Genomic DNA, 12,437 nt, shown 5'->3' on the forward strand with positions numbered 1-12,437 from the left:
TGGGTCCAGCAGGGCTGCTCTTCAGAGGGTTGGCGTGGACTTGATGTGCTGAATAGCCTGTTTCCACACTGCAGGGATTATATGATCTGTGAATTTTTAGTCAATCTGCACTGTTCTATATATTCCGTCCACCTTTGTAAGTTGTATGTTTTTTCTTTAAATTTGAGATGATTTGGAATTTTGATGGTAAACTATGGATGGTGAGATGTCCCTTTGTATTTTTCTTGCTCTGGAAATGTTTCATGTGTGTGTGTAACAAAAGTAGACCCTTAAATGCCTGCCACAATATTTCTATTGACCTGTTCCTGAAGTTAATTTACCAGTTTAGTTCTGCTTTTGTGCCAGTATAATTGCCATCTTTTACATTTAATAAACTAGTCTCAGACCCTTTCTCCCCTCTGTCGAACTGAACATTAAAATTCAATTATTTTAATTGCTTCGATCTTGAGCCCTTTGTTGTAAAGTTCATTAACCTATCTCAGCACGATCCCACGTCTTGTTTAGTCTCTCATTGGCTCCTGAATGTATCATTCCAAGGTCTACATTAGAGTGGTGCTGGAAAAGCACAGCAGGTCAGGCAGCATCCGAGGAGCAGGAAAATCGACATTTCAGGCAAAAGCCCCTCATCAGGCCCATTCCAAGGGCCTATCCTGAAATTATTCCATGAACTCATACATGTTTCCTTTGTCCACCTGATTATTCCATATCATTGCCATATCTTTCTGACGGGTTCCTTTTATTCCTTCCTTTTATAGTCCATTGACCCATGTGATTGCAGTTAGGCTTTGTACAGTATTCCCACAAGTGACTTCTTACCTATCTCAATTTCTCATCTTAACCCAAACTGCTCCTGCCACCTCCATCCTGATTCCACAAGGATCAGTTGTGGGACCACTACTGTTTACTATTTACATTAATCATTTTTGACTTTGGAATCAAAAGCACAATTTCTAAATTTGTGGCTGAAACCAACTGTGGGGGGGGGGTCAAATTGTTGCAGATGCTGAAATCTGAGAACAACAGATCACAGCGGGACAGGCAGCATCCATGGAGAGAGAACAAGCTAACCTTTTGAGTCTAGATGACCCTCCATCAGAGCAGATGCGAGGTGGGGAGGGGGCTGCATTTATGCAATAATGGTGGGGGTGGAGTGCTGGGGGGGAGCGGCTGCTGATTGTGCAGATTAAGTGATTGGAATGTGAGAATGGGAAAGCAATGGTATATCCAACTGCTAAATGGGAATGAATACCAACTTGGGATAGTCAGTACTGAGAAGGCCTACCACAATTTACAGGGGGACATTAATTTACTTTCAGAGTTGACAAATACTTGACATATGAAGTAAGTGAGGGAGTGCATTTTGGCAAGAATAGTAAGATTTCTTATAGAGTCACAGAGACGTACAGCAGGGAAACAAACCCTTCGGTCCAACTCATCATGCTGAACAGATATCCAAATTTAATCTAGTCTCACTTGCCCGCATTTGGCCCGTATCCCTCTAAACCTTTCCAATCCCAAGTACCTGCCCAAATATCTTTTAAATGTTGTAACTATACTTGCATCGGCCACTTCCTCTGGAAGATGCAAATCTAGGTGATTTGGATGAACAAGAGGATGTGGAGTGCATGTCCATTAATTGCTAAAACTGCACTAGAAAAGAGACCACAAAGCAAATCAAGTTAGAGGGTTTGTTTTTAGAGGGAGAGTTGATTTTAAAAAAGGGTGGTTATAGTAAACCTGTACCGAACATTAGTTAGATCACACTTGAAGTACATTGTTTGATTCTTATCTTGAAGCACTGGTGCAGAGAAGATTTAAAAGGATGATAGCAGAAGGTGCAGTTATACATATCAGCAAAGGCTGGTTCTGTTCTCGAGAAGGAAGCAAGCTGAGGGCTGATCTTTAGTAAGTCTTGAGAGTTAGGATAGGTTTTGATAGATTTGGTACAAACAGAATGTTTCCTCTTTCTTGAAGTTTTATTGAAAAAGGGAGCAGGAACAGGCCATTTGATCCCTCTACCTGCTGCACCACACATTACGATCACAACTAATCATCCAACTCAGTCCCCTATTCTTGCTTTCTATACCTTTCAGTTGTGACCCCTGTTGAACTCTTGTGGGAAAGAGGCTGTCAATATAAGATGGTCATCAAGAAATCTAATGGGGAATGTAGGAGAAATGTGTCTCTCCAGAGAGTGGTGAGAATCTGGGACTTGCCGTTGCAGAGAGCACTTGAAGTGAATTGGATCGATGCATTTACAGAGAAACCAGACAATCATTGGAGGCAGGAAGGATTAGAGAGTTGCAGTGCTCGATTTAAATGAGAAAAGATGAGAGAAGGTTTGAATGGAGCAGAATTACCAGCATGGGTTGGTTAAGCTGAATGATCCATTTTTTGTGCCGTACATCCAGGATATTCCTAAGATTACAGCCCTGTGACATTTTTGGGGTATTTTACTGTTAATGGTGTTCTAAGGCTGCAATTTGAATATTGCGTTTAGTTTGGCTACAACACTGTAAGAATACATTGCCCTGGAGCCTGCTGTGCCATTCAATAGACCATTTGGCCACCACTCATTACCCATTCCCCATGTTCCTAGAATCTGGGAATAGGCTAATGAAGAAATGCCTCCAATTCAGGCACATTCCTTATGAAATAAGGAGGCCAAAACAACACAGACCTCTTGATGCAGACTCACTAATGCCCTGTATAGTTGTAATAGGACTCACCTAATAGTATAACGCTCCAACCTTGCATTAAAGGCCAATATTCAACTTGCTTCCCAATCACTTGCTGTACCTGCATGTTAACCTGTGTGCACATCCTTCAGTACTGCAACATTTTCATGTCCCTCTGGTTAAATAATGTACTTTTCTATTCTTCAAAATGTACAGCTTTTGCCCACAGTACACTCAATCTGCCAGATTTTACCACACTCACTTTACCTAATTTTGCAGCCTTTGTATCATCCTCTCAAATTAGTCTCGTGGCCTTTTTTATCTCATTAGCAAATTTGTTTTTTTGAATGTTCTTCAAATTCCTTAAATTATTATAAATAATTATTCGAAGTAGTTGAAACCCAGATATTAATCCCTGTGGCACTTCATTGCTTAGTGGCTAAAATGAGCCCTGAATCTGTTCCCAATTAGCATCTCTCTACTAATATATTGCCTCTACATCATGGACTCTTGGCTTGTATAGCAACTTTTTTATTTGGCTTCTTATAGTGTGCCATTTGGAAATCCAAATGCACTACGTCTACTGGTTTCAAACCCTGGTTATTACAACCTCAAATAACTTTTTAATAAATTTGTCGAACACTATTTCCCTTCCCTACAATAAAGCAGGTGAATGTGGGTACATCACAGCTTGGTATAGCAGCCGTTCTGCCCAGGACCATAAGAAACTACAGAAAATCGTGAACACAGCCCAGACTATCAGACATGCCAACCATTGGCTCCATCTACAGTTCTTGTTACCGTAGAAAGGCAATCAACATGGGCAGCACGGTGGCACAGTGGTTAGCACTGCTGCCTCACAGCGCCAGAGACCCGGGTTCAATTCCCGCCTCAGGCCACTGACTGTGTGGAGTTTGCACATTCTCCCCGTGTCTGCGTGGGTTTCCTCCGGGTGCTCCGGTTTCCTCCCACAGTCCAAAGATGTGCAGGTCAGGTGAATTGGCCATGCTAAATTGCCCGTAGTGTTAGGTAAGCGGTAAATGTAGGGGTATGGGTGGGTTGCGCTTCGGCGGGTCGGTGTGGACTTGTTGGGCCGAAGGGCCTGTTTCCACACTGTAAGTAATCTAATCTATCTAATCTAATCTAACATCATCAAAGATCCCTCGGTTATACAACCTTCCAACCTCTCCTGTCAGGCAGAAGGTATAAAAGCTTAAACACACGAACCAACAGATTCAAGAACAGCTTCTTCCCTGCTGATATTAGACTCATGAATGGACCTCTCAAATTTCAAATTTAATGTTGATTTTGCTCCTTTGTTCTCTGCAGCCATAACATTGAATTCCTCGCTCTGTTCCATTACCCTAATGCACTTTGGTGTGATTTGCCCATCCTGCATGCAAAACAAAGCTTTTCACTGTACTTAGGCCCATGAGACAATAAGAAATCAAATCAAATGTGACAACAAAATTTTTGCAATTATGCAGAAATGATCCTATGTTAATTGGTGAAGAGCTAAAGGTTAGAGCGAAAGGCCTAAACAACTAAGACTGTTGTTGAAATGAGGAGAATCGGAGGAGCCTTTCTTTAGGTACAGAAGGAACCAGGTGGAATGGGAATGGTTAACCTGGAGAATGGTTTCAAGTCAGACCACAACTTGTAGGAAGGAGCGGTGTAGATACAAGCCTGTCTTTGTGTTTGGACTTGCACTGGTATGAATGGTACTGTGGTGTTTTAGCAATCCCTGTGAGGTATGCTGTTCTCAGTTACCTCGAGTGAAAAAGTGAGCCATTTCTCCATCTTTGGCTGTTTTAATTTTCGAGATTTCGTCAATCACACTTCAAATCTGAGTTTTTCTTTGCACTGGCACTCAATCTCTTGTTTCGCTGGGAATTCTGAGTGGTGTCAGAATGAGTTTATTGGGGTTATCTTGTGAGAGTCTAGTGTTGATATAAAATGACTGGCCCAACTGAAGACAAGATAATTGATACAGGTAATTTGAAAAGGTTTAGAATGAACTGGGCTCTGAGTGCAAAGAGAATTGGTGGACAGAAAAGTTAAAACTGATTTCTTTGCTGAGGGAGAGGAATTTAACATTTGGTAAACCTGTACCGAACATTAGTTAGATCACACTTGAAGTCTCTATGGGTTAGAATAGATGAAGCTGGCATGTTCCCTTCACAGCTGAGCCACTTAGGTTTTTATGACCATTTTATTAATTTGTGGTCACTTTATGGAAAAGTAAATGTTGCTCCAACTCCCTATTTTTCTTTGAAATTCTTAACTTTCGCTGTTTCCCCTTAGTTTTGAACCCATATTCTTAAGCCTAAATCTTTCCAGATATCGATGATATCTAGCAATGCAATTCAAAGAAATCCATGTAATTTGCTTCTCTAAATTCAGGAGGTAATTTTGATCCTCTTTCTGATATTCTGAAGAATGTTTTTTTTTGGTAATACTAAAGACAGTCTTAAAGGCAGTGCACTGGTTGAAACATTGCACGGGTCACTTACATCTTTAACATGATTATCTTTGGTATGGATTCATAGAATCATAGATTCCCTACAGTGTGGAAAAAGGCCCCTCGGCCTAACAAGTCCAAACTGACATGCTGAAGAGTAACCTACCCAGACCCATTACCCTATTACATTTACCCCTGACTAATGCTCCTAATCTACACATCCCTGAACACTACGGGCAATTTAGCATGGCCAATCCACCTGACCTGCACATCTTTGGACTGTGGGAGGAAACCGGAGCACCCGGAGGAAACCCACGCTAACACGGGGAGAATGTGCAAACTCCACACAGACAGTCACCCGAGGCTGGAATCGAACCCGGGTCCTTAGTGCTGTGAGGCAGCAGTGCTAACCACTGAGCCACCGTGCCCCCCATTAAGGCAGGATTATTAAATGTAACTGAAGTCTCTGCTCTCTGGAGTTTAATTATTTACTAGCATAGAAGAATAGGCAGCAACTAAAATTGGTGCTTCTACTGTAAAACATTCGGACAGAGTGCAGCGTACCTTCTGTTGCAATGCTGACTGAGTTTACTCATTGCTAACTCATTCATGGGATGAGGGCATCTCTGTCCAGGCCAGCATTTATTGCCCATCCCTAATGGTTTAGAGGGCAGTTAGAAATCAGCCATGTTGCTGTTGATCTGGAGTCACATGTAGGCCAGACCAGGTAAGGATGGCAGTTTCCTTCCCTAAAGGGCATTAGTGAACCGTTAGGTTTCAGGGTCATCATTAGAGTCTTCATTAGACCGTTAATTCAAGATTGTTTTCTTAATATTGAATTCAAATTTCACCATTAGCTGAGTTTCTGGATTGATAGCCTAGCAATAATACCATTGTTTCCCTGTTCACATTCTGGAGTGGAAATACAGGAGAAAGCAACTGGAATGATTCAGTCAATGGAAGAATCGGATTAGTTTTTCTTCGTCTGTTGCCTGGATATGAATGTTGTTGATGAGGCCGGCATTTATTGCGCATTCCAAATTGCCCTTCAGGTGGTGAGTCACCAGCTTGTTCACAACTGGAGCAGTTTTCTTGGCCATCTCAGAAGGTGCTTCAGAGTCAACTGCATTGCTATGGATCTGGAGTCATTTCCTTCACTGAAACTGACTTTTTAATGAAATTACTAAATTTAAATCTTCAGATGCTATATGAATACAAGTCCACAGATCATTTAGTCCAGGACTCTGTCCGGAGCAGTCACTGTCTACTGTGCCCCACATCGTCATGTATAAACTGAACATGTTCTCACTGGAATGGATAATGATGTGAGGTGATATGTTTGCAGTTGCTGTTAAAATTCTGTTAGCTCTTGGTAATGTTGATCCTGACCACATTTTCCACACGAGAGAACATGGTCTGTATAAGTTGAGAAGAAATCTGAATTATTCTTTGTATCAGTCAATCTGGGGCCAATCTAATGGAGTAGAATACCTAGGGAGATGTTCAAAGCAGGTGCTATTGTGTCATTAACAGTACATTTAGTTCTAAATTTGTTTGTTAAAGAAACAGCATTTCTTGACACAGTATACGAGTAATTCTGTAATGAGTGAAGTTTGCTTGGACAGAACAGGTCTCTTTGAATTTTTCATCTTGGTCTGTGTTAAAATCATTACCTGCCTGGGTGAGCTATGAGGAAAACTCGTGTTTATACTTCACAGTCTCTATCTGTCTCTATCTTGTTATAAGTTTTTAGAAGTGTAGTAATTGCTATAATGTGTAAATCAGTGCATGGCGTGGTTCTGCGATGTGGTAAATGACCAAATCAATCGTTTGTTTTACATTGCCAATCTGGGGATAACTATTGCACTATCTCCCATTATAGCTGTGGGGAAAACGACATCAAGTTGTGTTGTGAGATGTTAGGACTCCTTTTGTTAACACAGTTGCTGCCACAGTTTAAGCCTGTAACTAATTTCTAATGAAACATTATTTTCTTCCTTTCCTTTCCAGAGGTCGTACACGTTAATAGTCGAAGCATGGGACCAAGATAATGCAACAGCTGGTAAGTACCCTAACCACCTTTTCCTGAGGTATTTTGCAAACGTGCCCAGGCATAAACCCATAGAAAATCAGCCCTGGATTCACAGGTTTTTTTTGTGAAGGTGTGTCATGTTGCTATGTGTTCACCAGGGGTACGTTGGAATTTGGGTGGGCAGAGATGTTTTGAGGAGCCCAGACATGCTTTCAATAGGGAAATTCAAATAGCTGGAATTTTCTACAGTGACTCATTAGGTGTCGATTCCATATCCACACGTGTCAATTAGGCTTCCAGTATTATTAAAAGAAAACAAATTAAGTAGTTCTCCCACCCCCACACTTTTTCTTTCCCGAATTTGAAACATCTGCCAGTTGCAGGGATTCCATTCAAGTCTTATTCACTCTGACCTGGGAGTGTTTGATGGCGACAGTGTAGAGGGACCTTTACTCTGTATCTAACCCTGTGCTGTTCCTGTCCCTGGGAGTGTTTGATAGGGACAGTGTAGAGGGACCTTTACTCTGTATCTAACCCTGTGCTGACCCTGTCCCTGGGAGTGTTTGATAGGGACAGTGTAGAGGGACCTTTACTCTGTATCTAACCCTGTGCTGTTCCTGTCCCTGGGAGTGTTTGATAGGGACAGTGTAGAGGGACCTTTACTCTGTATCTAACCCTGTGCTGTTCCTGTCCCTGGGAGTGTTTGATGGGGCCAGTGTAGAGGGACCTTTACTCTGTATCTAACCCTGTGCTGACCCTGTCCTGGGAGTGTTTGATGGGGCCAGTGTAGATGGACCTTTACTCTGTATCTAATCCTGTGCTGCCCCTGTCCTGGGAGTGTTTGATGGGGACAGTGTGGAGGGACCTTTACTCTGTATCTAACCCTGTGCTGTTCCTGTCCCTGGGAGTGTTTGATAGGGACAGTGTAGAGGGACCTTTACTCTGTATCTAACCCTGTGCTGTTCCTGTCCCTGGGAGTGTTTGATGGGGCCAGTGTAGATGGACCTTTACTCTGTATCTAACCCTGTGCTGACCCTGTCCTGGGAGTGTTTGATGGGGCCAGTGTAGATGGACCTTTACTCTGTATCTAATCCTGTGCTGCCCCTGTCCTGGGAGTGTTTGATGGGGACAGTGTGGAGGGACCTTTACTCTGTATCTAACCCCGTGCTGTCCCTGTCCTGGGAGTGTTTGATGGGGACAGTGTAGATGGACCTTTACTCTGTATCTAATCCTGTGCTGCCCCTGTCCTGGGAGTGTTTGATGGGGACAGTGTGGAGGGACCTTTACTCTGTATCTAACCCCGTGCTGTCCCTGTCCTGGGAGTGTTTGATGTGGACAGTGTGGAGGGACCTTTACTCTGTATCTAACCCAAAGCTCTCCATGTCCTGGGAGTGTTTGATGGGGGCAGTGTGGAGGGACCTTTACTCTGTATCTAACCCCGTGCTGTCCCTGTCCTGGGAGTGTTTGATCGGGGACAGTGTAGAGAGAGCTTTGCTCTGTAACTAATCCTGTGCGATCTCTATCCTGGAAGTGTTTGATGTGAACAGAGGGGATTTCACTCGGTATCTAACCCAAAGCTCTCCATGTCCTGGAAGTGTTTGACAGGGACAATGCAGAGGGAGCTTCACTCTGTATCTAACCTTGTGCTGTAACTGTCTTTGGAGTGTTTAGGGACAGTGTAGAGGAAGCTTTACTCTTTGTCTAACCCAATGCTGTCCCTACCCTGAGTTTTTGATGGGGACAGTCTGACCTGGGAGTGTTTGGAGGAAATGTTGAAGGAGCTTTACGCTGTATTTTAACTCTGCTGTTCCTATCATAGGGTTTTTCATGTGACGGTATAGAGTGAGCTTTACTCTGTGTCTGACCCTGCCATATCAGGTACAGCACAATGGCTGGGGGGAGTGGGACGGGGCAGGTTGGTTTTTGTCCAGGGAAGACTCTGTGTTGAAAGCCTGTCTTCTGAGCTACCTTATAGTTTTGAATCTAAGATGTTTTGAAAGGTTTCATAACCAAGTTGTGAATCCAGGCTTTTCCTTTTACTTTAGAACTCAGTTGTTCACATTGAGAAATGCTGAGAAAATGTTTGAAGTGAAATAACCTGAATTGTGTTCGAAACCTGGGGTTGGAGTGTGCTGTTTTTAGCTTGTCGTGCTCGTTTTTTAAGATTAGAATTACTGCAGTATGAAGGGTCGACAGGAGGGTCGAGATTGCTACAGTCTGATCAGCGATAATCGAATTGAGCAATAGACTGAATATGATAGGCCGAATAGCATTCTCCTGCTGCAGATTTAATGATCTTAAAAAAGATTGGCACCAATTGATAGGCATGAGAGCTAGGAGCAGGAGGAGTCCATTCAACCCCTCGTGCCTGTTCCACCATTTGTTATGATCATGGCTGGTCTCATCTCAGCCTCAACTCCACTTTCCCGCCTGCTCTCCATAACCCTTTAACCCATTATTAGTTAAAAATCTGCCAATCTCCTTCTCAGATTTACTCCATGTCCAGCATCCTCCACACTCGGTGAATTCCACAGATTTGTGGCCTTTTGAGAGAAGTGATTACTCCTCATCTCAGTTTATTATCCCCTATCCTAAAATGATGCTGACTTGTTCCAGATTTCACCATATGAGACCAAGTGTTCTGTTTCCTGGGGTTGGAATGTGCTGTTTTTAGCTTTGGGTTTAAATTTGTACAAGAACATAATGTTCCCTGCCTTCTCCCATCCCTGAACCCCTGGCCCCCATTGTATCCAGTTCCAAGGAATGGACGCCTCGCTGGTTATTGCTTTCCATGTTCCCTCTCTGAAATGGTGATGGTTGTGATTGCTGGGATGTCCGTGTGGCATTCCAGAACAGGTTAGCAGTGAGCTCTGGTGACCCAGAAGGTGAAAAAAAGTACTTGCAACAGAGACTGCAGGAATTCTCCAGTTGGGCAATTTTTATTTGTGGTCCAGGATTGAGAGGGCAAGTATCTCAATGGAAGAGGGAACCACTTTCAAACAGCTGAGGTTATTCGTACAAAACTGCAGTCATGGGAGAACCTCTCTAATTGCTGCTCAGGATGCTATTGAGTTTAACAGATCATAGAATGCCTGAGGCGAGTATACTCTGAATAATAGAGGCACATGAGTGCATTATAAGGATATGGTTATGAAGATCTTTAAGGTGATGTTTGACTTGGTGATAAGTGCAACTTTTCTTTCAATCCAGGGTATTGCTGCTGCATTTTGAAAGTGTTTTAAGTAACTTTGCAGGAAATGGTCCTAAGTGGATGGTGGTGAAGCTGAGGCAGAGTGATCGTTTGCATCAATAATTTCTATAAAATGGATCTGGGATTTGTAGCTATAAGCCTAACCTGTGTTGGATCCAAATCTGCAGCATCTCAATTTTAAAATGCTTGTCCCTGTTAGCCAATCAATTTGAGTAACTTCCTTGAGCTTTACCCTTCTTCTCCCATCTCTCTCTCTCTCTCTACCCCTGCAAACCTGCAGCCTTCAGCATTCTTCATGCTATCGGGAGAATGTTGTGAAACATGAAATGGTTTAGATTTGGATCCAACACAGGATAGGCACATGGCAGATCTACAAATCCCAGGTCCAATTTTATAGAAATTATTGATGCAAACGATCATTCTGCCTCAGCCTCACCACCATCCACTCAGGACCGCGACTGGAAAGTTACTTAAAACACTTTCAAAATGCAGCAGCAATGACCTGGATTGAAAGAAAAGTTCAGAAAAGATTTGTAAGAATGTTGCCAGGGTTGGAGGGTTTGGGTTATAGGGAGAGGATGAACAGGCTGGGGCTGTTTCCCCTGGAGCGTCGGAGGCTGAGGGGTGACCTTATAGAGGTTTATATAACCATGAGGGGCAAGGATAGGAAAAATAGACCAAGTTTTTTTCCCTGGGGTGAGGGAGATCAAAGCCAGGTGAGAGGGGAAAGATTAAAAGGGACCTAAGGGGGAAATTTTCACAGCGAGCATGGTGCATGTGTGGAATGAGCTGCCAGAGGAAGTGGTGGAGGCTGGTACAATTACAACATTTAAAAGGCATCTGGATAGGTATATGATTAGGAAGGGTTTAGAGGGATATAATGCTGGCAAATTGGACTAGATTAATTTAGGATATGTGGTCAGCATGGACAAGTTAGACTGAAGGGTCTTTTTCCGTTCTGTACAGCTCTATGACTCTACTGCGGCTTCCTTGTGTTCAGCTATCTGGGCCCTAATGTCTGGAACTCCTTGTCTAAGCCCCTCTACCTATCTGTCTCTCTCCTCCTTTTATGATGCTGCTTAAAACCAAATTCTAAGGAAACTTTTTGTCATTGGTCCCAGTAGCTTCTCATGACTGTCAGGTTTTATAAATACTTCAGTGAATCGTCTCAGGATATTAAAGGTGCTTTTAAAAATGTAAGTTGTTGCTGAGTTTCAAACATTTTCAGAAGAATTGGCTCCCAAGAGGATTGGTTAGCCCTGTAATTTGGTTTAAATCCTAATCGTCATAGTGAGTGTGTTTTTAAAAAGAGCAGCACAGTGGTTAGCACTGCTGCCTCACAGCACCAGAGACCTGGGTTCAATTCCCACCTCAGGCGACTGACTGTGTGGAGTTTGCACGTTCTCCCCGTGTCTGCGTGGGTTTCCTCCGGGTGCTCCGGTTTCCTCCGACAGTCCAAAGATGTGCAGGTCAGGTGAATTGGCCATGCTAAATTGTCCGTAGAATTAGGTAAGGGGTAAATGTAGGGGTATGGGTGGGTTGCGCTTCGGCGGGTCAGTGTGGACTTGTTGGGCCGAAGGGCCTGTTTCCACAGTGTAAAGTAATCTTAAATATCTATATAAAAAAAAATGGAATGTGTTCCAACTCTAAACAAGGTGTGAAAGGCACTGGGTAGTCTAATTCTAGATCTTTGTCCTTTTCCGAAGTTGGCTGGTGCTGAGAGTGTTTTGAACTACATAACACCAGTGTGAGGTACGGGTTTAGTGGTGTGGCAGATGTTTTCGAGGGATGCTTTAAGATCCCATAGGAAGCAGCTCACACAATGTTCAATGGGCTTTGATGTGATTTCCACCCCTGCTCCAATTCTTAAATCGGTGAAGATGGCAGAACACTTTGAAGGTTTTTATAGAGAGAAAAAAATATCCTGACTTCAAAAATAGAGGCCAGAGAGTTGTACTCGATCTTTAGAAATAACGAGCCGGGCCTGAGCCGGACTATTGTCTGTTGTTCTGGGCGCCACGCTGTAGGAAGGATGTCAAGGACTTTGAGAGTGAG

The 12,437-nt window shown here is 43.1% G+C and overlaps 1 protein-coding gene across 2 annotated transcripts in view; it reads left to right on the forward strand.

The window, feature by feature from the left end:
- Window positions 1-12,437, forward strand: part of jag2b (jagged canonical Notch ligand 2b) — a 256,596-nt gene that overhangs the window by 94,766 nt on the left and 149,393 nt on the right. For both annotated transcript variants that reach the window (XM_087989575.1, XM_087989576.1), the window contains exon 3: window positions 7,150-7,201. In XM_087989575.1, the coding sequence (XP_087845701.1) occupies window positions 7,150-7,201 (52 nt within the window). The remainder of the gene's footprint in view (window positions 1-7,149; window positions 7,202-12,437) is intronic.

Source organism: Chiloscyllium plagiosum, unplaced genomic scaffold (assembly GCF_037043375.1).
Source record: "Chiloscyllium plagiosum isolate Xiang-an unplaced genomic scaffold, Cpla_swu_hap1 HiC_scaffold_8, whole genome shotgun sequence".
Classification (NCBI taxonomy): domain Eukaryota; kingdom Metazoa; phylum Chordata; class Chondrichthyes; order Orectolobiformes; family Hemiscylliidae; genus Chiloscyllium; species Chiloscyllium plagiosum.